The sequence below is a fragment of the Amphibalanus amphitrite genome, unplaced genomic scaffold, assembly GCF_019059575.1.
Source record: "Amphibalanus amphitrite isolate SeventyFive unplaced genomic scaffold, NRLGWU_Aamphi_draft 001620F_arrow, whole genome shotgun sequence".
In the NCBI taxonomy this organism is placed as follows: domain Eukaryota; kingdom Metazoa; phylum Arthropoda; class Thecostraca; order Balanomorpha; family Balanidae; genus Amphibalanus; species Amphibalanus amphitrite.
Genome location: NW_024883113.1, coordinates 89904 through 115710, shown reverse-complemented (window position 1 = coordinate 115710; position 25807 = coordinate 89904). Strand labels below are relative to the sequence as shown.

Below are 25807 nucleotides of genomic sequence, written 5' to 3'. Positions count from 1 at the left end.
AATAACTCGAGAACCAATACGCGCAGCGCAACGCGTGATGCGGCAAAAGAAAGAAGGCGACGAGACGCTTAGAATGAGTATTTGAAAGTTGAATCTCAATCTTGATGTCAAAGGTCGGGTCAAGGTGAGGTCGAACACCTGACATTGGTCTTCAGTAGCATGGACTTTAAAATCTCGCACTGGCCGTCTCTCGTCATAAACTCTGTCATGATTGCGCAATACCCTTCATTTAAGTTCTAAACGAGTGTCAAATTCATGTAGGGGTCAGTCAAGCATAGGTCCGGGTCAAGGTCAGGTCAATCCGGTAAGAGCATATCCCCGAAAATCAAAATTGGCATTCGCAACATGCAACACATGTCTTATGGGTACCTTTGGGAGTAGAACAACACGATGGTGACATTCGATGTTATAGTTGATGTTGTTGAGCAGGGACAGTGGTATTGTTCTTGGTAAAGATTGTTCAGGACACCAGCTTTGTTTATTTTCATTGGTATAGCTTTCGGAAGACATCCGTCTTCCTTCATCAGCCTGTCTAAAGCACTAAAATTACCTATAAAAGACCAACACAGAAATCAAAATGTGTACTGTTAACCTAGAAACTTCAAAACATCATTCGTTGAATTTAAAGGGAGATTATGACCTTTTCCCACTTTATTGGAGTTGGGACCATTTTTTAGTAGAAAATGTATAAATATAACGTAAATTCATTGCATTTTGCCGAACTCACAAAATTACCATGTTTTTTTTTAAGTTGAAGTAGCTCAAACGCTCCGCGCTTGGTAGTGATGGGTGAGCAAGTACTTGCAGGTTTAAGTGAAATCGGTGAGTAAGAATTAAATAATATTTGAAAATTTTTATTTTAATTGATTGCTGCCTTTATGGTCGATTCGTGAATAAAAGGTTTTCTTATACATTTGTTTTTTCGACGTGTACGAATGCTTTTAATTATAAGGTACCGGACAATACATAATTTAGTTGCAGCATATCTCATTTTAAATAAGGAACGAATGAGAGCACAGTCTTGCTCTTTATTTTTGGAAGAATTTGGTATAAGTTATTTCATTAGTCAGTATGTCAAAAGATTCTTTTCATATATTGATACAAATACATTACCTTTCTTAGAATACCAGTGCGTCGAAATACATGTGTACCGGATGCCATAAATTTCGTAGCTGCGTTCCATCTGATTTGAATGGCCCCAGTACCTAGACCCAGAGGCGGATCCAGCTCAGAGGTTTGGGGGGGGACCAAAACAATTTATCGATTCTTTCCATGCATCGTCCATAGGCGTAATGTTAAAATTATGCCGTTTGGGGGGGGGGGCAAATGCCCATTTTGCCCCCCTGGATCCGCCACTGCCTAGACCCAAGGCCATCTATAGAAGGTACAGTCACTCCCCCGCCGACCAATCAGAGACAGATCCTGAGTGACGTCACCCCTGATGCTCGCAAGGGGTGCTCCATTCCTTTACAACGTAAAAATGGCTAATTTCATTTGAAGATTGTTGGTGACACTCTACACATATCGCTCAACCGTTGATGTCATTGGAAAGTCCAACTAATTTTCTAGCGATAAAAAAGAGCAGCAATATGCTAAGAAATGGCCGGTTTTGAAGATATAGACGATTTAAAAGTCCTCTGCAGTTGCAGGAAAGCAACGTAAAAACGCATCGAGCTTATATTTTTACTATGAATAAATCATTTTTCAGTAAGTTTTTAGATTAGGTATCGATTTAATCAACAACTTAATTACAATATTTTTATTACTTGTAACTTTATTTCAAAATAATATTTTCAAATATGGCAACTGTTGGCAAGTAGCTTTGAAGCGATTGTGGCGCACCACGCCATTATTGTCCTGAGGCCCCCTTATGATGTCATCAAAAGTGGAGTGCCATGGGCCTGCCTAGACCTACACACGTTGGTTGTAGGGTACTATGCACCTACAACCAACGCCCTACACACGACACTGACAACCAAGCCATGACCAAGCTAACAACAAACAGTAACATAAACGAAAACCCAAGCGTCGCTGTTTGAAACAAAAACGCCATACACTGCGATTTTTTTTATCGAGAAGGGCAACGCATTTCGGTGGGTGTTGCAAGTACTGCAAGTACTGCTTCTTTTTTGCAAAAATAAAAATCATTTTTGACATACGAAAATGTGCTAGGAAATTTTCATATTTTATAGAAACCACAGTAAAATAGCATAGATGTCGAATAAATTTTATTTAAGAAAAAAAGAAGCTAATTATCTCCCTTGGCTTTAACACAATAAAACACGCGATTAACCCTCGCCCGCACAAGCACATGCCATTTTCCCATCCTAGAACGCACATGGGGGTGGGTGGTTGCCACCCCCCGCGCCATTTCGTTCCTGTTGGAGATAGAGCTTAGCGGTAAGACCAAAAAGATTATTTGGGAAGAGACGAATCCAATGATACCCAGTTTTACCTTCTCAGGTCATTCATTGACCTTCCAGGTCAGGTCAAACTAAAAAATGTTGCTGTTTTGGGTCACCGTTTGATATCAAGTGCGCTGCTTATCATATACCGATGACGATGCCGTTTTCTGGTGCCAAGCCAGCTAGAACCTCTTTCTCACACTACCCGACCAGGTTTTTGCTGCTGAGGTCATTTCAGGTCAAGTTAGGTCAAGGTCAATTATAGGTGTTTGTATGTCTGTGTGTGTCTGTGTGTATACTGATGTGTGCACCGATTGTTTATGTGTCCATATTACATGAAATCATGATCTGAGAAGCTTTTACCAAAAATGCAGTCAAAAAACTTCACAAAAAGTAAATTCCGCTTGCCTAAAACGTAATTATCTTAGATGACCTAGGTTGACCTTGACCTTGACCTTGACATCTGTACATCGTCGAACAACATGTTCCATGGTAGGTGGGAGGTAAGACTGGTAAAAAAGGCCGAAATCAAGGTGTCAAAAGCTCACAAGGCCCATAGCCAACGCAAGATGTCGAGAATTGGCCATTTGGGTCATGACATGACCTGAAAAACAAGGTCATATCTCCGAAACCAAAAGTCACAGAAACCTGAAATTTTCAGTGGACATCAAGAAAGGATAGAGGAGCAGTTATACGAAAAATCAGCCTTCTAGCTCTAAAAATGTTGAGTGCAGAGCAGAAAGACTACCTGGGGGGGGGGGGGGTGGCAACCACCCAACCCCCCATGTGCGGGCGAGGGTTAAAATGCGCAGACACTTCATTCGTTAACAGACACTTTTTTGCAAAGTGTCTGTAATTTAACCATGTTTGAAGTGTACGATGAATATATGTTGTGATTCCTTCATTCGTTAAGACGTCAGCGATTCGTCTTCGGGTTCTTGGTTCGTTTCGGCTGTTTCGATGAATAAATCGTAGGTCGTAGGTTGGACGTTCAGCTTGATTCGTTAACATTTTCTTGTTTTTATTATATATTATTATAAAATAATAATCTTCTTTTTTCCATATTTGCCAAAAATTGATCTTGAATGACTACTTTAGTGAATATTTATACCTATATAATCATGTATTCTTCTGAGTAATTTAGTGCTTCATGACCATTCATTGCTCGATGATGATGTTACCTATCCTTGAAATGCTTGAATGGTAGTAGACCAAGGTTAATGTCCATCACGGTCAAAGATAAAGAATAATTTAACATGCTTATCATACAAAGAACGACGCGAAAGAATGAGAATTCCCCAACGTCCATGGGCGTCGCCACCGGGGGCCGGCCAACCCCACTTTGCTTGAGTGTGTGTGGAGGGGGGGGGGGCTGGCCCTCCCAACTTTTCGGGTTCTGATTATCAATTTAATCGTATTTTATAAGACTGAACGTCACCTTATGTGGAAGTATGTCTGTCAAACAAAGTGAGAAGCGATGATAGACTCAGCATGATCAACAGTGAGCAACACTAGTCAGCATGGCAGGTCCCGAACTCCCGACCTTTCAACGCGACGATTACGACGTCGACGCAGAGCTTAATTGTTAAATCAGAGGGGAGCTGGAGGCGTGAAGAACATGGAATGCATGGAAACATATTGGTTTGTAATCCATGTGATAGGTATGGAATACGTGGACTAACTCAGTCTTTTTTTTAGCAACAGCTCTTAGCGTGCTTCGGTGAAGACTGGGTACACATGTGATTGAGTGCGGATGACGTGTTGAGTTGGCATGCCGTTCACTCAGTGACAAAGTTTATTATACTCAGTTTGGTCGAGTGCAAGAAAAGATGACATAGCAAAAATTACCCGTTTTATCATCACTCGTTTCTCGCTCCTGAACCATGAATGACTTCATGTACGATCAACCTTGACTACCTTGGGGCCTTTTATTGCTCTTGGGCAGCTACAAGGTCATGTGACGTCATCAAGGGTCACCAAAGTTTTTTGCTAATAACTCCTTACAGGAGCGAGGTAAAGCCGCGCGGATGGTTTCATTGTGTTAAGCTCGTCAAGACGCATCGAATGATATACATGACCACCTTGAGGTCACGTGACCTGAGGTCAACCTTTGACCTTGACGTTTCGAGGTCAACACATAGGTTTCGATGCGGATTGACGAGAGGAACACGATGGTGTCATTGGTTTGTTCCTAGCTTTGCTACTTTAAAATTTATTCGAGAAAAAATCTTTCCTCATATCTAGCGCCCCCATTTTAACCTTTTTGACCCCTGTGACGCCATCTTTGACCTGACTTGAAAATGATCTCAGTAAAAATTGTAGACCTTGTCCGTGCATCCTGCTTACCGCTTGTCGCTATCTTGCTTCGTTCTCGAGATCTCAAGGGGGGGGGGGCGGGGGGCGGTCAACCGCCCCTATCCGTCGCGTCGGTTCTAAGTTGGCGCGGACCCCCGTCGGTGCGCGGGTTAAAGAAACGCATGGGGAAGAGAAACACTCGCTTATCAGTCAGCTAATGTTGCTTTGCCCCCCTCTCCCCACTCGAAAATCGGTGCCTAGCCAATGTCCTCTTGACTTTAGACTTGACAACGGTCAAACCAGGCCAGTAGCCTATACCATGAAGTTTAAAATAAGGGCAAGCTTAAATGCTGGTATACGAATGCCAATATTCTGAGCAACATGATAAAGGAGTTTCGGTCATGTATCGACAAGGATATGCCAGATGTTATTGGTGTTTCGAGTCTTCCGACACTGGGGCGGAAGCGCCTGCCGGTTCTGACGGTATAGAACATTTTATTTAACCTTTCCCTTTTTCTTTCTTCCTGCCTGTCTCCTGACATTGTACGGGTTTTGGTGACCTGACCTGAAATGTCAGACCTAAAATCAGGGAAGGTGCCAAAAGGTTGCCCCAGAGGGCATGCTAAATTCCACCGTTTTTACGTTATTCGCGAAAAGCCTTAAGGGGTTGCATCAACCCTCCCCCTGGCCCGGCAAGGGTTAACATGGATATAATTGCTTGACAGAAACGCGTGCGGTGCCAGCACAACGGCCGCACCAAGGAGGGCGCAAGAGGGAGGTCTCCACGAGACACCGGGTGTTCCGTCATTCTGAGACTCAAAAAGTCCGGAGAGTGGTTCCGGCAGAGAACTGACAGCAGGTTTGTGCATCGTAGGTGGGTTTTGTGCAATGTTACTGGTTAGTGGGCTCTGCATGCTACAGTGGCCTCGTAACCTTTAAGTGTACCTTTTAGACTTGTTTTGCATACTTGCGAGTCGCGGGGAATCGTGTGTCTTGCAACAGTGAATTGGTAGGATGTGGAAGGTAGTCATGATTATGATGACGTATTTTCCAGTTATTGGTAGCATGTTTTTCTCAGACAATCATTGTCTGTGGGAAAACAAAATGTCTGACTCTTCTTTGTAGCATCATTTCGATTATTCAAGAATCAGACACATTGACCCTAAAGGTAAGCTTGAAAATATCAGGTCAATCTGCATTTTCGCCGAAGTCATGATGCACATCGCGTGTCGATTTGTATCGTTGAGCTGAGCCATAGACTACTACATATCTGGACTGGACACGAAATTTCGCCGATTACCATAAGGGTACCAATGGAGTTTTATGTGTTAAATTTGATTGCCTTTCATAATGGATATATTATAATGAACAGGTCGCATATTTGATCCCATCCCATGGTTATAACCGCGTCATCATTTTGTCGCTTCTGCCATCTTCGTTGACAAGGAAACTCGCAGATAGTGGTTGCTTGTTTATGATAATTCGCACATCACAATGAATCGTAATACAATGAATGCAAGCCACAATTATCACAGAAATTGATCACAATGATACACTATTGGAACTGTGACGCTCCTGCGATGTCACTCTTCCAGCTCCAGAAACTAACAGGACAAAACACGGAGAACTTGCGGCGGGCGTATATACGTTTGACCCGGGTCGCGCTGAGCCATACTGTGCCGGCGCACAAATGTAACGTACATACTGGCCACTAGATGGCACTGTGAGTCAGCGCCTGAAGGCATACTGTGCCGGTGCACAAAGATAACTTAACCCTAGAACGCCTAGGGGGGGGGGGGTTGTATCAACCCCCCCCCTGAGGTTTTTTCGAAGTGCACGCTAAACGGCTTGTCGTAGCGGGCTGAAATTTTCAATGCCCTCTGGGGCAACCTTTGCGCATCTTTTGCCGAAAAAAAAATTGATTGGGTCATGTCAGGTCACGGAGTTATGACGTCATAAGAGGTACAGCCTCCGGCCGGATTTTCACAAACTGAGTGCCAACGCCCGAGGTTTCCTGCCGGTGGTACGGACATCGGTTGATGGATCGTGATGAAACTTCCCATGCATGTTGGGGCAAGTATTGGCTATTATATGGTATAAGAAATTTGACCGGGTCAGGTCAGGTCACGGAGCTATGACGTCACAAGAGGAACAGCGTCCGGTACTATTTTTGAAAAGCGCCCGAACCACTATTTTGCTAATTCTTGTCACCTCAATGGGAATATGCAGCAATATTAGCTTCTATAGGGAGCAAATGGACCTCCCAAATCCAAAAATACAATCAGATTTCAAAAATTTAAATTTTGATTTTTCGAATTTCTGCCGCCGACTGTGACCTTGCCGACTTCCGGCGCTCCCAACGCGCCATTTTTAGAGCTAGGGAAACGAAATACATACCAAACGATAGAGAATTGATCAAGGAACACGATAGTGAAGGTTTCAAGTCGATATCTCCCACCGTTTTGCCGCAATCGCCGCCGAAAGTTGAAAAAAAGTCTATTTTTCCGAAAATTTGACCTTTGACCGGTCAAAAGTAGGTCAAATGTTGACCTAGGACCAAAAAATATACCACCAATCGCGAGATCTCGTTGAGAGCAATCCGTTGGTTTTTTCCGCTAAGCTCTACGACCTTCCGTTTCGAAACGCCAGGGGGGGGGGGGTCGTAACAACCCCCCCCCCCCCCTGGTCGTTCGTGTTATGAGAAATGGCCTGGTCGTGCGAGGGTTAAATATCGGCCACTAGATAACGCTGTCAGTCAGCGCCTGCAGATGCAGTGGAGCCGAGCTGGTCCTAAGTCTTCTTACTCCCACTTAACTTGCGGCGCTTCTGGTCTTCCCTAGAGCATCTCTCCTTACTGGTACTGGCGCCGGGGTCTGTGGAACGCTTCCATTTTCCGTGTAGACGGCTGTTGGCGTCCCTGACCATGTTGCTGGCAAACAAATTGAATAGGGAGCCTGCCATACGCGATACTACAGTTGCAAGACAGTGGCCTCCTTCACAGCTGATGTCTGAGACAGTCACGTTCTCGGCCGATGTGATGACTTCACTCACCACATTCACGAAGACTGCTCGCGGCAGGTTGCTGCCGAACAGACGCTGCCTGCTGCTCTGCTCTTTGACGAGAGTCCTCCAAACTACTGGGCAGACATCGCCATCGCTGGACTCGGCGATTGTGTCGAGGAGCGTCGCGGCTGCCGACAGACGAGCAGCAACTGTCACAGTGACACTCTTCAGACGTGCAATCACGGTCAGCACTTCTGACACTGATGAAAACGCTCCAGGCACGCAGCAGATATCAGAGACTGTCTTGACCGAAACATCAGTTCCTTGGCAGTGCAGCTTGAAGCGAAGGTCGTCGTATATGGTGATGTTGTGGGTTATAACGGGCATGCCAGCCGGTTCTCTAACTTCCTCCTTTCTTATGCTGATCACTGTCACGTTTTCAACGTTGACTTCGGCCACCCTGAAATAAGAAAATTCATTAGACGATATTCAAGCATCTATTTGCCGACACTGCAACCGCCCACCACAATATGTTGTATCTTTTGCGCACTTAGCAAATCATATTTCTTTTGTTTTACGTATTCGATTGTATTTCAACATATTTGTTTTTATATAATTAATTATTTTAGAATGGTAATTACTATTTTTGAATATTTCAGTAAGGTAGGTACCTATTATGTTGTATGATCAGAAGACTTATTCCGCATATGAAGGTACTTATTTTTTTCAGTAGTATCATTTTTTTCAAGACGTTGCAACGAAACAGTTACCTACATCAAATATGTAATTGGTGGGTTAAATCGTATTAATTTATCCATCACTCCCGTTAAGTACCTATTCAACATAGTTGGGCATAATATCATTATCATTTATCATACCTAAAAAATTAAATACATATTACAAAACACTATAGGCGTAGGAACAGGGGGGCCAGGGCCCAGGGGGCCATGCCCCCCACTTTGCGGCCAAGTTTTCATGCTACATTATTTAATGTTGCTCAAAATGCAAAAATAAAGGCAGCAAACGATTCAGCAAGACGAGAGGAGTTCAAAACTGCCCTCAAATTTTTCTTAGGGGGGTTGGGGTTCTCACAAACTGAGATCGAAGTGTCCCTGACCGGGGTCTGCCCCCCCCCCCCCACTTTTTGTGACGTTCCTACGCCTATGCAAAACATCAATTCCGCTGATAAACATACCTGAAGCCCACGGGCAGGTGCTCCTTTTTTAGTTTCTGACAGCAAGAGATCAGCAAGGTTCTGTATCTGGTCGTCAGCGAAGAATGCCTGTGTCCGGTTTTCGGCCTCTTGTTCCTGTCGGAGTCGTCGTGCCGATGGGTCCGCAAATTTCGTCGGACGAGGTGTTGAGTGGCCTGTTACGAGTTCCACAAACGGCACAGCATCTTTCTTCAGAAGTCGCCGTTTCCGATCCTTGCCGCGTCTGTTAGCACCCACACGAAAATCATGAGGATGGAAATGCTTTTTCGCATATGCCACAGTTGACCCCGTTCAGGTTTTCCACGTTCCGTCCAATGGCTTCAGCCCATTTTCTCTTGCTTGCTTTATTTCCGGGGAATCGAAAAACGCTAAATCGTGGGGTAAGCTTATTGTTTTCCCTGTCCCATATCGTCGGCTTGTGTCCTGAACGACAGTTAGCAACTGCACAATATCTTGGCATTGTTAAACAGCTTCCATACTGTATACAACCAGAAGTTATGAATTCATTGTGTTGTGGAACGATTGTACAGAAAGGGGAAATCACAAAAAAAAAATAATATTACAAAGATCCACATTAAACCAACTTGGTATTAAGATGCATAAACTACAATTTCGACAAAGCTCAACGAACGAAAACAATACGTTGAAATTTGGAATGTTTGAGATTCTATAAGTAAAGTAAAATACTCATTATTGCAGCACGTGATAAATGCAATTAACATCCGCCATCCACCGCCTGCAGTACCCTTATGGTAGTCGGCCGAAATTCGTGTCCAGTCCAGATATTTATTTATTTATTTTATTTATACATACAACAACATCCACAAGCATCGTGGCTTTTCAGTTGAGGTGATTATGAGGTGATGCGTTAAATACTATGGCAAGGATACGGATAGGATACGGGACGTTGTGATAGGATTGTGCAGGACTGCGAGTGCAGCTGCTGCCCAGCTGGCGCTGCGCACATCTGCAGCCTGGCAAGAAGGATAAGTATGAGGATATTACCGGGGCCCTAAGAAATGAAAACTTGACAAAAGAAAAGCTGATGAGTGCATGACTTCATGGATCGTGGTCGTAGTCGAGTTTCATAGAAGTTCACCGATTTGTAAATCTTGCTTCCGTTCCCAATGTTCTCCCATTTCTCGATAGCGTCCTGGACACTGGTCTTGATCACATGTCGCTATCTATTTATCATAGCAGGATAAATCACCAAACGTGTCTTGATACTGCATTATGCATCATCATATCTGTTGGCACACCACATACGCTTTTTGCCCGTTAAAATGCACTTTCTAAACTGGTTCGGTTCATTCATTTTCCAGAAGTGTCAAAAACAATCACGCGACTTGGAGGCTCGAGACTTGAAAAATCGAACAATAAATTGTGATGTTCTTGCCGGGCCAAATTGAAATTGTTCCATCTGAATGCCAATAAAATGCAAAATAAAATGCAAGATATCATCAAATTTGAAATATATCACTGGAAGATATGAGGTGCATCAGAAGCACCATTTTCTTCTCAGTCTTGTAATATATAATAGATCCATCAAAAAGCTTACAATGCGCCTTAATTTTGCAATGATTCAGAGCAACGTAAAACACGTCTGCCTTGTTCAGCTGCTACTGCTTTTTGTAGTAGTCTATGGCTGAGCATATTAAGGACGACTTATACGGCTACCGCTGACCTCATTTCTGACTTCACGGCTACAAAGAGGGGTCACGTGTGCAATTTGAAGACATGTATATCTATGCCGAGAAGCTTGAATGAAATTAGTATATTGTCTCCTACTGACTTAAGACGGAGAAATTGCAAAATTTACCTCGATGGCAAATTTCCGGAGGTAGGTACATTTCATACACACTATTGCGCTTCCCAATCGCTGGAAGTTTGAAAATCATCAGTCGGTCGATCTATCTATGGTTTAATTGGAAATTTTCCCGACGTAGGTCGTTTAATTTAACGTGATCTAAAATTGTGACATGTGCAGAGAAGATAAATGACGAGGAGTGGCAAAAAAAAAAACAAAAAAACAGCAGTACTGTAACTCGCTGCTGTTTTTCAGATATTCGTGAAAAACCTTAAGCGGGTGTATTCAAGCACCGCTTCCGGGGCACGAGTAGAAATGCGAAAAATTAAAGCATTAGCGATGTGTGGTGGTGTTTTGTACGAGCCCAGTACGAGCCATCCTTCAGCCATTCCTAATCCTGTTCGTCAATGAGCCCATCTGTAACTTATTTCACAGATATCCGATGACATCTACGACGGGGCCCGCCTCCACGCGGCACGCACTGGGCAACATATACGGACGACCTACCGATTGCTACCGAGTACCGACCTACGACAGGACGACGTGGTGGCGGCCTTGGCCGCTTGCAGTTCCGCTCGTACCAAATCTGACGACTACGCCCCGGTGACGGGGCTGAGGGGAGAACAGGTGTGGTTGCCCCAGCAGGCCCACGAGACGCCGTACGTGGTCGACGCCGTCATCGCCTCCTGCTCCTGCGCCAGCAGCCGGTGGAAGAGTGTTGTGCAAGCATCTCTGACGGTGCTGGAGCAGGGGGGCGATGAGATGCCCGATGCTCATCTGACAGAGTCGGGCCTGGCCCGCAGGGTGGTTTGCGCCTCTTGCGGAAAAGCCTGGGACTAGCGCAGCCCTGCCCGCCGGCCCATCTGCTGCGCCCAGCGGGTGCGAGGCTGCGAGGCCGTCAACGATGATGCTGCGCCTCAGTCCCCCCATGGCGCAGGATCCACTTCGCCCTTCGCAGGCCAGGCGCATGCGGCTATGGATGAGCAGCAGCTGGTGGCCTTCAAGGATGAGGTGCTCCACCAATTCCGCGACGGTCCCGACCGGAATGCCTGGGCTAGCGGTCTCAGAATGTTAATGCGCCGCTGGCATGACCACCATCGCCGGCGAGCTCTCCGTGCTCCACGGTGCCGCCCGCGCCGGTCCGGGGTCGGTACGGGACCCGCACTGGCGTCCAGCCCTCTGCGACGCTCCAGACGTGCAGCGGGGAAATGGTGGCGTCCCCTCCGGTCGGCCCACAAGGGCGTCACGGACGGCCGAGCACGGAAACAGTGCCTCTGAGCAGGGCTGCGGAGTCGATGGATTTTCGGCGACTCCGACTCCGGCTTTCAAAAACCAGCTCCGACTCCGACTCCGGGCAGAATTGTCGACTCCGACCGACTCCAACTCCCGACTCCGCAGACCTAGCAGGGCTGCGGAGTCGACAGATTTCGGTGACTCCGACTCCGACTCCGGCTCGGGTTTCTAAAATCGACTTTGAGTCCGACTCCGGTCACAACTGTCGACTCCGACCGACTCCGACTCAGACTCCTACTCCGCAGCCCTGCCTCTGAGCCCCGTCGTTCCACGGCCCCGCACTCCCTGACAACGTGCGTGGCCGCGGGGCGCGGTCTTGGCCGGTAATGGGTCACTTTGGGACTGGCAGGGCAAAGCGCGTTTGTAGGGGTTTCGACGCTTTAGAACCAGCGAACTGTTCATTTGTTACCCGTGTTTATACAAATAACGCTATACGAAGTTACAATGATCGTCCTGCCACCCGTGACCCGGGTTTCTTAAACTTCGCGGCCCGTATGATTGTTCGTATGATTGCTCACCGTGCCCGGCATTTGCCTTAACCTGAGAAATTTCGCTTACATTCCAAATCTAGACTATTTTTAGCACATGAACATGCGCCGCGCCGACGTAAATAATGAAGATGGGATCAACCTGAATATGCGTATATACAGATTGCAACAGAGATTCGCCGTGGTGTTGACGCTTTGTTCTCGAGTCGCTGTGAGAGCCATTTGTGCGAAAAGCAGCTGTTTCTGTTAAATACAAAAATGGATTTTCTGATAACTTTGACCTATTTTGGTGCTAATTTATACTAACTTAACCGTGAAGATAATTCTACATTAAAATTAAGTTACACCTCCCTCCACAAACAAACACTAACCTAAAATCCACGGTGACTATAAATACGGTGATCTCATCTGGATTTGGTCACGTGATCATTTTCGAGCGCAGCGCACGTGCAGTTGTGGCGAGGGCACTTCCAGAAATTCTGGATCCATGCGATTTTGGAGCCAATACAAAGTCTATGGGAAAATGGTTCATTTTTATTTGTTTTTCTTATCACACCTAAACTTTCAAGTTTTTCTCAAAGATACACCCTGATTCATGTGTAGAATTGATTGGTCTTCAATATGGTATCAATTTTAGATTTTTATCGGATAATTTCAAAAATTACTTACCATTTCAACTACAAAAAGAGGTGATTGCGGCTAAGCATTGTGACAGCCATATGATGTCATTGGGAAATTACGCTTTCTTGTGCATCTTCATTTTAACTGCTCTCGAAGTTAGTACCTACTGGATGATTCATCCGTAGAATTTGTTGAACTTTTGTCTTGTGTCACTGTTAATGCCTTTATGAAATAATTATTCAAGTCATTTCGCCCCGGCCGACATGGACGCCGTTGTGAGCCGGTTTTGGCGTCGGGGAGAGAGAGAGAGAGAGAGAGAGAGAGAGAGAGAGAGAGAGAGAGAGAGAGAGAGAGAGGCGGAGGCGGAGGCGGAGGCAAAGACGGAGACGGAGACGGAGACGGAGACGGAGACGGAGACGGAGACGGAGACGGAGACGGAGACGGAGACGGAGAGAGAGAGAGAGAGAGAGAGAGAGAGAGAGAGAGAGAGAGAGAGAGAGAGAGAGACAGACAGACAGACAGACAGACAGACAGAGACAGAGAGAGATAAAGACCAGGGGCCATCGGTGAGGCGGCGTGCCCGCGCGGGAGCTCCACGACAGGTACTGGGAGCGGGCTCGCCTTTTCCTCGTAGTGACCCATCAAGGCTGGGCGGCGGCGGTACTAGTTTCGCAAGAGACAGAGACATGGAGCGACTCGGGACTCGTCCCAGTCCGGCCGCCACCCAGCCGCCCGCCGCGCCTGGCCGGGCTGCTGCTTCGCCGGCCGGATGGCGCGGGCGCCCCTCCCGGCTCCCGCCCGTCTGGGATGCGCTCCCCATCCGCAGGGCGTCGGCGGCGCCCAAGAGGCACAAGAATAACGGCGTTGCTGCGGGCGGCTTGTGGGGTGACGGTGCCGCGCTCCTTCCCGGCTCCTCGCCGTCCGTCCCCCGTCCCCGGTGCCGTTTTCTTCCAGGGGAAGTGCCCCGGCCGCCGTGCCGGGGCGTAGCGCAGTCCGTGCTTTAAGCACAACAAAATATTCACCCAGGCTAGATTAAGGTAATGACAAACTAGGATTAAGAGGGGCTACAGACTTCAAACTTTATGCAGACTTAACATTAAGATATTACATATGCAACTAAATGACACACATGGTGTTTGTTCTAACCTTCTCAACAGAAAGTGAACATGTCAGGACAGCACCCCCTGGTGACCATTATACTCAAGGGGTGTTGTAGGCACTGATTCCCCAGGGGTGAAGTGATAGGAGCACAAACATGAGTCACTAGTTAGCTCTGTGTCTTTCCTCCTGCAGGAAAAATATATATGTGATGCCCAATGTGACTGGTAACTGCATATTATAAAGCTGGAAATATTGTACAAAGTTATGACAACACAAGCAAACAATGCATGTTACTGCTCTTGTTATTCCTATATGAGACCTCACAAGGCACAAAAATATGCATGGTAAAAAAGGGAGCAACAATACATTTCAAATGTAGCTTGTCATTAAAATGATCATGGATTTCACTACATCAAAAGTGAATGAAATTAAGTGATAATCAAAGACTCTGGAAAACAAGATCAGCATAACCATAGATATGTAGACTACATAATACATATGTCTTGTTTCCAAAGCTAAAGTATGATCCTCAATGCTGTAAAAGTTGGTTGGCTTTTACAATAACTTTGAATAAAAAACAACATATGGTAAACACAATTCAAGGAAATCCCAAGATCCATCCAACCTTTGACATGCCCTGTTTGGAATGCTGTTAAACATGCTATGGTCTTCACAGAATAGGAAAAATCAACTCAAAATATTACCTTCTTTTATTACAAATAAAATCTTCCCATGAATTTCACTATTGTGATGTGACTGCAGAGCTCATTCAGTCAATCAGAGACTGTGCAGAGACTTCATCATTTAAACAATCAGAGAATCAATATGCAGAGACTAACACTTTAAAATCTAGTGACTTTTCAGAAGCATCTTTTATGCTACAAGCTTATGCTTACTCAACACTTTTTTCATGACTCAAATATGGTGGTGTTCATTTTAAGTGAAAACATTCATCCAGCACTAAGCAGATTATTTCTAAGCTCCACTAAGTCCCAATTTCTGCTATATTTCGCTTGGAGTCACTTCATAGTTTGAATTCAAGGTGCCTTGTGGATTTACCCCAGTTATGTAGGTAAATACACAAGGATTTATCGACTTTACCTCAGTTATGTAGCTGCTCCCTTAATTTAAGTTTCTCGTGAAATTTCATTGAGGCGTTGCAAGATGGGCTGTAGCCAAATTCTCTTTCCTGTTTAGCTGATGCTCATAATACCTCAACATTTTTCATTCCAATTTTTGTAGCTGTTAACAATTGATGAAGACCCATCTACCTAGACAACAATGACGTTACAGAGGAAACCCCTGGCTGTTTCACCGGCGCGCTGCCAGTGCCAGCCGCTGCCAGCGCATTCCGTGAGCTAGCGTCAACCTCTGGTAGTGTCGGAGGTATAGGCTTGTTGATGTCTCTACGTAAGCCAAAAATGGCTGGCAGAGTGCCGAGAGACACCACCCTTATTTTTGCACAATAATGGTGTGATAACTGTTCCTGCAAGAACATATAAGGTGAAATGAAGTAAAATCAGGTTTGATATAACCAAAGGTTTGTTGTCAATAGTTAAAACACTATTCTTTAGAATTGTGTTTTTCTATTGAAAAACAAATCTGAGTTCCCTGACATTTTGGCAAAAGCTGCCTGAGATCAGTATACCCACAAGAAGCAATGTATGGAGTCCCTCTGTTCACATTACCAATAATATGATGCACAACAGGCCATAGAAAAACCGGTGAATGTTGAATTGTAAGTTGTAACCCAATTTCAATATCAACATGGCACTTGGCATTGACATGAGTAAAACACACCGTTTTGGATGTTAAATCAACAGAAAAAAAACTCCTGAACATAAACAAAATGATCAGAATATATAATAAGGATAATAGTATAAATAAAAATCGACGAATCGGCCTATCATCGCCCGTACACATTCACCACTCCCAATCCCCATTCCACACACAGATTGTTTACCTCTTGGTTTACCCCGTGTTCGCAGTCTCCTGGACGACGAAGATTCTATACGCCGACCGACCAATCACGTTCAAGATCCCGGGGCTTGGCCGCGGTTCTCGAACGCCATTGGCCAGATTACGCAGAATCTTCGTCGTCAGAAAAACTGTGAACACGGGGCTACATTTTTCGCTATGGTAACAAAAGCGCCAGAATTGACTACCAGAATTGGATCCGAAGGTCAAATGGGTCACGTGACTGTGCAGTTCAGATGGACAACACCTGCTAAAATCCTTGCTTAGCGATTTCAAATGTCATCGACAAACCATGCTCTGCCCACTGTCGGGTAAAAGATTGAAATATCCTACGGCGGAAGTAAAATATCCCACGGCGGAGCACGGTTGCAATTTATAAACGCGTAAACGTCAACATCCAAAGGGCTTTGTGCATGTGGAATGGCACATCTCGACAAGAACAAGGTCTTGATGGAAGGTCTCCTATCCGCCCAAGTCGATCCAGCCGTTGCCGGAGCGCCCATCGAACGGAACCTTCTGGAGCATCTCGAGAAAAAGCGTGGACCAGACCCTGACCGCCCCGACAACCAGCGGTTGAGACGAAGTGGACTGAAAACGCAATCAGAAGTATCTGACAGCAGGAGTTCCTCAAAGTCGAAGGTTTACTAGTGGGCGAAGCTAGAGACTGACACAAGGTTCTCTGACAATGGCGAGGAAGGACCCCCGAGGGAGGTGACAGAGCAAAGGCTTACGATTCTAAGCTGCCAAGTAGGGACGGCTCGGGAGACAAATGACGTCATGGGGTTTCAAGACTTTGTCGATTAAAGAAACATTGATGTGCAACAAAGGAACGGGACCCGGTGTATCCTAAGTGAATTGGAAAACTTCGTGAAATTTGGGACACCCTAGTGTGCATGCACGGTGAGCTTGTCAACGGCGTGGCTAAGGTCAAACCATGTGAATTTTACGTGCACCGTGACCGTGCTTACAAAGTTCTCCGGTTTCATTGTAAGACATTTTTAAAGGGACTATCCCACCTTTAACATGGGGTTTGAGTTGAGATAGCCAAGTTTGCGGCGAGGTTCAGAAACCACTATCTATCTAGGTTGCAACCCCCGCGGCCTCTTGGTGTTGAAGAAATTCGTTCCCTTCATTTGAAAATGGGCCTTGTACAAGGCCCTATCTTCAACATGGAGCGACCGTTAGTGTGACGTCACCTCGTTTAGTCATTCTGATTTAAATGGGGTTGTTCGTTGAAAAATCGCTTAAAACTTGGTCTGAACTTTGTTGTGGTGCCTACAGAGTAAAAAGAATCAGCTTTATGACAGTAATGTGGCCTGGGGAAGGAGGTAATTTTGGGCTGTGACGTCACATATTTGAAAGTTTGTGTTTGGAATATGGGAAGCCTAAGATGTTTAATGAAAAATAAATGCCAGAACCGTGTTCCTGGTCATCCAATCTATAAAGTCGGGCACAATTTAACTGGTTTTAACAACATTTTAGAAGGTGGGATAGTCCCTTTAACTAGCGAGAGAAATTTCACTGGGCTGGCTCAAATACAATGAAATAACATTGTTCACAGACGAAGCTAACGATGACGTCCTACCTAAGCTCGACGTTTATAAGACGGGGGCACTGGGATCGAGACGGCCTCAGTGGATTACGGAAGCCCTGGCCTCGAAGATCCGAGGGAACAGAATCCGGATCCACTCGGCCGTCTGGGTACGTGTTAAATGAGACCCCGTGTGACTTGTGCGGCTAACCCATCAAGCCTGTCCCTAGCAGCGTACAAACTTGGAGCTTAATCGGTTTATGTGTGAACGGCCCTTGCACGTCCACACGTGCGGTGCAGCACCCCAACCGTGACGCATCGGAGATGAAACGGCCTCGGCCGGTAGGTGCTTGCTCTACGCAGCTGCCGGACATTGGTCACGTGACCACATTTTCCGTTTGACCTTGAGTTGGCACCAGATTTTGTCGACAGATGTGGCGCAGCTTATTTTACTGCATTATTTTAGATGCTAAATATTTAGACTGTGGTGGTAAATGATGCCGTGCAAATAATATTGAATCATCGGTGACATAGGTACCATTGAAACTTGAATAGCATCAATAAAATACAATTAAACCATTATTACTCTTCCATTGATTTTATTGTGTTTGCAGGCATAGGTGGAAACTGAAGAGCTGAGCCTGCAGCTTACAGTTCTTCTATAATTCTTAATGCATAATTCAAGGCTACTGAGGGCTGCAAATTTGGTTCACTTATCTTTAATAACTTATACCCTACCTTCATCAACCATTATCTGTAAGAATCTTGCATCAATCATCACCAGACTAATTAGTTTTTTTTACATACCTACGCCCCGGCCGCGAGAGTGGGCGGATACGACTCCCTCGCCCTAATTGAGCTAGCCTCGCGGGAAAAACGAGCATGTGTGCCGTTACGGGACCGGGGACGCAGCGATTGATGCACGGTTTAAAAGTCTCAGGTCAACTGTTGGCCTCTGAGTGTCAGGTCAAGTGCCCCGAGGGCCAAAATACGATTTCGGGTTTTGAGAAATAACTTTGCCAAAAAAGCACAGGGTCGCGATTTTAGTACCATCATGTTTGTCATGCTCCGGTGCGTCAAATGGTACACTTTTGTTTGGGTGGGGTCAACATAAGGTGTTCACATCGGGTCAAAGTCAGGTCAGAGGCACTCAGGTCACGAAGTTGGTCGGAGGAGGTTATATCGTATATCATTCGATTCGGTAGGTCTTCCCGAGTCCATTGACGACTTTTCCGACTTGCCAGTTCAATTTTATCAGGAGTTATTGGCGAAAAAACTTGTGACTTGTGACGCTAGGTTAAAGATGCAAAAGCGGAGCATTGGACATTGCAAGAAGTGCATGAAATTGCGATTCCATGTGCTTGAGCTAGGTTTAGATCATTCTCGGCGTCAAAATTACAGTTTCCATATTTTCCCCAATGACTTGTAAGAATTACGTCACGCGATCGGCCTGAACTCATGTGACCTCTAGGAGAAATCCGAGATATACAAGTTTTGAGACTTCTAGAGGATACTAGGTCCTGTGAGTATCATCTCGCTGTGACAGCTCTTCTGGCACCGAGGGCATTGCGAAGTTTCGGTATTTTGGGACTATTGCAGAGGTTCACGTGTGACGCCATAAGTCAGTGATCTGACCTGAGACGGAAATGCAATTGGTTTCCAAAGATGCGTATGGAAGCAAAGATAAGGTGTGCCAAATAGCAGCCCTCTAGCTGTAAGGTGTTTTGAGCTATCGCCAAAAGTCGTGAGTGGAGCGCTACTGACTCCTCCGGTCGGCCGCCGGGTGTTAGGAGGCGTGCAGGGCATCGGAAAACCACCTGGCACTTAGCGAATTTTGCCGATAAAAATACGTTTCTTATGCCGACTTATAGCCAAAAGACGACTGAATGTCAAACCAGTCGTATCCTTGCACTAAATGGCTTGGTTTAGACACGATAGGTCTGAAAAGAAAAGGTCCCATGTATTCTCTATGGGCGCCGCGAGGCCGTTGGCACCAGAGTTTCGGGAAGTGCCCTCACCACAAACGCACGTGCAGATTTGGTCACGTGACCAAGCGCATTTGCCGCCACTGTATTTATATACACTGTGGCTCTACGTACTCCACGTACGCCACCCTTACCAACCAGGGTACTGATGCATATTTACGTCTGGACAACGAGTTGCGGGGAAAAGTGCTGATTGTGTTGCAGTTTTAGGAGCCCGTGATTAGGCTGGATTTTTGGGTTACTTTTTCGTTCCGATTCATGTATTTCGTAGTGTTTGGCTTTTGAATATTTTAGTTCTTTCAGATAAATATTACTAGCCTTACAACTTTTGCAAAAACGTTTCATTTTTTATAAGCCGACGTTCAGAGTCCTAAAAATACATCAGCACTACAATCATTGTAAACAAACAAATGGAGCACCACTTGGCTCTGTTCCTAGGCCATTTTTTAGTTTATCTGGTGGTTTTCTTGCTCTTGTACGTTGTTTTGTTGGATGTTTTGAATCCCTTAAGATTGACTTATATCATATTTAAGAAGCATGTTGACTGAAAACAATCTGAAGTATCCAGGAGGCTGAGAGAGGTCCTGACTACTGAGCAATATCAATATCCTTCCCCATTGATATCAAGTTGAACAAGTTATGAAATTTTGGTTGATAAACGCAAGTTGATCGGGCTCATATATCAGCAAGAAAAAGTAAAATTAAAAGAGCTTATTGTCCAAAAACAAGCTATAATATTGCAGACCTTGGAGCAATACTGAAGAGCACGCTGACGGCTGAGCAGGATCATGCCAGAAAATGTTGACTGATGAGCGCATATTGATGTATTGGTATGAATATTGAATGATAACTTACAACAGCAAGATAAATTAGTGCTAACTATCAAGTTAAAATCTAGAATGAATGGACTTGGGCAGTTTTACATGCTTAGATGCTATGCAGATTGCAGATTGTAATGTGCATCAGGTACTCAGTGTCTGGCAAATGAAACATGCGATCATTCCATTGGTACTGGAGGAGAAAGCTTGGATCACTAAATCCACTTTATGTTGATTTTGATGTTAATCATCATCACTGTATTTCTTGAAAAAAGGATTGTAGTAAAATTGTCAATGTGACAATCCATGCAATGATGTGATCATATTATGTGTTCATAGTCGTTCGTGATAGTCATTAATGGTCCAATATACAATGGCAAAGCTCTCAGTCTCAGCGTTTCTTCCTGTGTATGGCCAGCAGTGACTCAGAGCTTAGAAGTATTAGTTTTCTTCACAGGGCTGGGATAAAAAGTACTGAGGGTAATCTTCCACCAAGGAACTCTACTTTGACATGGTATGAGATGTAGGCACAAGTAGGTAGGTGCTCAGTTCCTATAGTCAGCAGTTGTGTATGTTTAGTCGGGTTAGCTTAGATCAGATTGTTAGTTTTTTAATTTGCCAAATGTCCATAAAAATGTGACCTGAGCAATGAGCATACCTGAACCTGACTAACCTGACAGCTGACCTAGCCTCAATCATCACACATATTTGCAGCCTACCCAAGACCTGCGTGGCAGTAGCACCCAGTTATAGGTAGGTACTCACCCTAACTCAATCTTACCTGCTAACCTTCAACTTGCCAAAAGTTAGCTCACATTGCCAAGCTGTGTCCAGGGAAACAGTCAACTGAGGAACTGGCTCATTGGGTGGCTGGTGTGAGTCTGTGCATTTAAAGTACTTCTTCTCTGAAGCTGCTCTGCACTGCTGTATGTCATGTTAGATGCTCAGAAAATGTGGGAAATGATTACTAAGCTACTTTAGTGCTTTGTTAATGCTCAAGACATGAACAAGTACAGATCCTGCAGGGTACAGCTATGAGTTAGGTGCTAGGTGAGCATGTTATGTGAATGTGCTGTTCCCTGTTTGACCGTAAGTATACAAACAAGCACAGGGTCACAGTTATATTCAATCTCCACATAAACATACAACAAAAACGGCCATATAGCCTAACTCCGAACACACCACAGATAACTTAAGCCTTTAAAGGCACAAAAATGTTTTGATTAACAGGACAGGTTTACAATATATCCTCTGTCCTTGGGAGATCTTGCTGCCAAGTTGAGGTATGATGACTGAACTTCAGGATTGATCAACCTTTTCTTAGCCACTGCTTATATACGAGAAAGACCAAATGCTTGTTTGTTTTGATTTACAGGACATGTATACAATATATCCTCTGTCCTTGGGGGATCTTGCTGCCAAGTTGAGGTACGATGACTGAACTTCAGGATTGATCAACCTTAATTCTTAGCCACTGCTTATAAACGAGAAAGACCAAATGCTTGTTTGTAAACTGCGTTGAAAATTTAATGATACACCTTCAATTCTGACATGAAGGCACAAATGAAATAGTTCCCTCTCCTTTTGGAATACACAAAGCAAAATATTTCATAAATTTTAGTGGATGGACAAGAGCAATCTGCATAGCTTCCCCTCAAGTTGACTTCTGGCACTGTTGATGAATTACACCGACGCTTATTCGCTTCATATTTTGTAACAAACGCGCTAAAACTGCAATATAACAGCACTATATGCTTCTTGACAAATGCAATAGTATTAAAAATTTAGCCCTGATGGCATTCATTCTTGGTGGAAACGTAATTACAAAATATTGTGTAGTAACTATTAAATTTCGACCGAAAACAGTGCACGGTTTAAAAAAGAATCATTCCAATGACGGTCCATTCTTGCGGTCCTGAAATCGCCACTATTTCTGGCCTCTCCAACGCAACTCGTTGTCCAGACGTAAATATGCGGTACTTATCAGACATCTGTCCACAAGTATATTGATGTCAAACTATGCATTCCAGGCAAACGATATGCGAGCCCGCGGTCTCCTGGAAGACATAACCGAGATGGACATCGCCGAGATACGGTGTCAATCAACCCCGGCAGTCGAAAAGGTGTACCGCGACATGAAGAAGTCAGAGCGGAAAGCTTACACACAGCTCCGCCTTCGCCAACTCATGGAAGTAAGTTGTTAATGGTGTTTTATATCGATTGCGTGATGTGCGATTCTAGTAGGGTCGAAAGAAGCCCGAAGACTAAAATCAAACTGCCTTAGAGGCTAAAATCTTCGAAGATAAATATTGGCGAAAACTGGCAGACAACCATCTATTCAAGGTGACCGGTGTTAAAGGGACTATCCCACCTTCATAAAAGTACCATTTAAATGACTTTTCCCGCCTCGACAATGTTGAAGGAAATCCTTTGAAATCGGAGGAGCCGGGTGATAAATAAGGTCAAGCAATGCTGAAGCAATGCTGAATATTTAAGCACTAGTGCATAAATATTATTTAAACGACTTTGGGTTTATTGAACCCATTGACCTATTTAAGTAATAAGTACGATTGAACGTCCTCGGCATCCTGTCTGGCATACGTTCACAGACTCTTGTCACGGATGGACCCCTTGTCCCTTCGTCACAGAGCGAGTGAAGAGGGTAACCGGACAAAAAGTCAAAAGGAATAAAGTCAAAAGACAAATAGTCAAAAGACAAAAAGTCAAATGCAAAAAGTCAAACGGGATAATGGTCATAAAGATAAAAGTCAAAACGGATAAAAGTCAAAAGACAAAAAGTCAAAAACAAAAAGTCAAAATGTGCAAAAGTCAAAAACGCAAAAAGTCAAAAATGCAAAAAGTCAAAAATGAAAAAGTCAAAAGGATAAAAGTCAAAACGGAAAAAGTCAAAACGGAAAAAAAGTCAAAAGACAAAAAGGCAAAAGCAAAAAGTCAAAACGTGTAAAAGTCAAAAGACAAAAAGTCAAAAATGCAAAAAGTCAAAAGGATAAAAGTCAAAACGGAAAAAAGTCAAAAGACAAAAAGTCAAAACGAGTAAAAGTCAAAAGACAAAAAAGTCAAAACGGAATAAAGTAAAAAGACAAAAAGTCAAAAAATTAAAAAAAGTATAGAATAGAAAAGTCGAAGTTAAAGTCTGAAATAAAAAGTCAAAAGGATAAAAGTCGAAGCATCGATCTTTTCATCCTTTGAAAAATATTATACAGCGCAACGTACCCTACCCACTGAAGTTGTAAGGAACATGTGAGTACGCGAGGGATTGACAGGTACCGGGGTCCGCAGCAGCGGGGCAGGGACGCTGGCTGCGGTGGTGGGGCCCACGCTCACATAATACGCGTTGAGCGCTTCCGGCGTGCACGCTGGCGCAGCAGCAGTGGCACTCTTCCCCGCCCCGATCACCGGCCGCAGCACTGTTTTTTTTTTTTTTTTTTATTCAGGGCTCCCTCCAACGGGCACTTGTGTCCCATTTACAGGAGGGCTCCTCCTCCTCCTGCCCTCGTTCCCCCACCCCCCAGGCTACGGCTGAAGTGGGAGCCTACCCCACACCTGGTGACACAGCCGGGGACGACGCCCGCGGAACGGGCGGAACCGGGAATCGAACCCGAACCCGGCACCGCCCGCACCGCGGGTCGACGCCTTAACCGACTGCGCCACCAGGGCCGCTGTCCACATCCTCGCCGGTCCTGCCTCACGCAGCTGGTCAGCATAGTATGCCGCGTGGTCACGTCTGATGGCCGCTCGACACTGCGTTAATTACGAGCGAGCGAGCGCAGCGAGCGATCGAGTTCTTTCGTGTTTAAGGCAAAAATCTGAGCATGCGCGACCCGGCCCGACACGACCCGACCCGACACGACCCCATCACGCTCTTCAAACCCTTATAACTCAAGAACCGCATGCCGCATCGACAAGCGGTCTTCTTTGCTGAATACCACTTAAGATGTAAAAGTTGTATGGCATGGACACCATGTTGTCTGAGTGTCGATCTTGGCACGTGGCGCGGGCTAAACTTGGGGTACTTTGCACACACCCGAAAACTATTATCCTCAATAACCGCACAACGGCTGGACCGATTGGGCTGAGACTTGGGACACAGCTGGGTACCCAACAACCAATTCATATCAGTGTGTCAGTATAGGGGTGTTCCAGCACGTGCGCACGTGCAGACCGCGCTTCTATATCTCGAGAACGGTTGGACCGATTGCGCTGATAGTTGGCATGTGGCTAGCGGCTAGATAGTTATGTGGCTTCCATACGCCCATAGGGGTGTCGGTGTGACTATTGCACGTGCGCACGTGCAGACCGCGCTTCTATATCTCGGGAACGGCTGAACCGATTGTGCTCAAATTTGTTACGTTGGCAGAGACCGATAGGTTATGTGTCTTCGACAACACGATAGGATCGTCACTGCACGTGCCACGTGCGCACGTGCACAGCATACCCCGCCTGTTTTAAGGGTCTACTTAGTTGGTGTGATTCGGTGTTGATTGTTGAATTTTAAGACGTTAACTTTTAGCTGATAGGTATCACGTGTAAATTACCCTGAGAAACATCTCATTCGCTCGCTCGTTCATCGCCCAAAAGGCGTTATACTGGTGTTAAAATTTGACAAAAGTTGGGGGGAGGGGCTCAGCCCCCGCAGGCCCCCACGGCTCCCGCGCCACTGTGTGGGAGACAACTTTTCGCGATTATATTACGCAGCGCTATTATGGATACCTCGCCGGCGGAGGTACTTGCGTTAAAAGAGCTCAGGCGCTGGCGCGCGTGGCGCGTACAACGGCGGCAAAACACAGCTCGGGGCCGTGGCGGATTCAGTTGTCACTGGGTTGACGAGCGCGGTGCAGTGTGCGTGATGAACGTCGGTGATGAACGTCGGTGACCTTTTGCGGTTTTGACTTTTTGCTTTTGGCTTATGGTTTTTGACTTTTAGGAATTTTGACATTGATCATTTGACTTTATGTCTTATGGTTTTTTAGATATATGACTTTTTACTTTTGACTTTTTCTTATTTGACTTTTTCCATTTGATTTTTATCATTTTGACTTTTTTGCCGTTTTTTCACTTTTTGTCTTTTGACTTTTCGCGTTTTTTGACTTTTTGCTTTTTTGACATTTGACTTTTTGCTTTTGACTTTTTGCGTTTTTGACTTTTCGCCATTTTGACTTTTTGCCATTTGACTTTTTTTGCTTTAGACTTTTTTCGTTTTTGACTTTTCGCCATTTTGACTTTTTGCCATTTGACTTTTCGCTTTTGAC

The 25807-nt window shown here is 45.1% G+C and overlaps 1 protein-coding gene across 1 annotated transcript; it reads right to left on the bottom strand.

Moving 5' to 3' along the window:
- Positions 1-7435: 7435 nt before the first annotated feature.
- LOC122374213 lies at positions 7436-9045 on the bottom strand. Its single transcript, XM_043352823.1, has 2 exons — positions 8899-9045; positions 7436-8163 (listed from the first exon to the last, which is right to left on the bottom strand). Exon 2 carries the CDS (start codon positions 8088-8090, stop codon positions 7491-7493), a length of 600 nt encoding a protein of 199 aa, XP_043208758.1. The 5' UTR covers positions 8091-8163; positions 8899-9045; the 3' UTR covers positions 7436-7490.
- Between the last annotated feature and the right edge of the window lie 16762 nt (positions 9046-25807).

What these genes read in the sequence shown, in the direction of transcription:
- LOC122374213 (XM_043352823.1), bottom strand. Translation starts at nt 8,090, where the DNA reads ATGCCCGTTATAACCCACAACATCACCATATACGACGACCTTCGCTTC.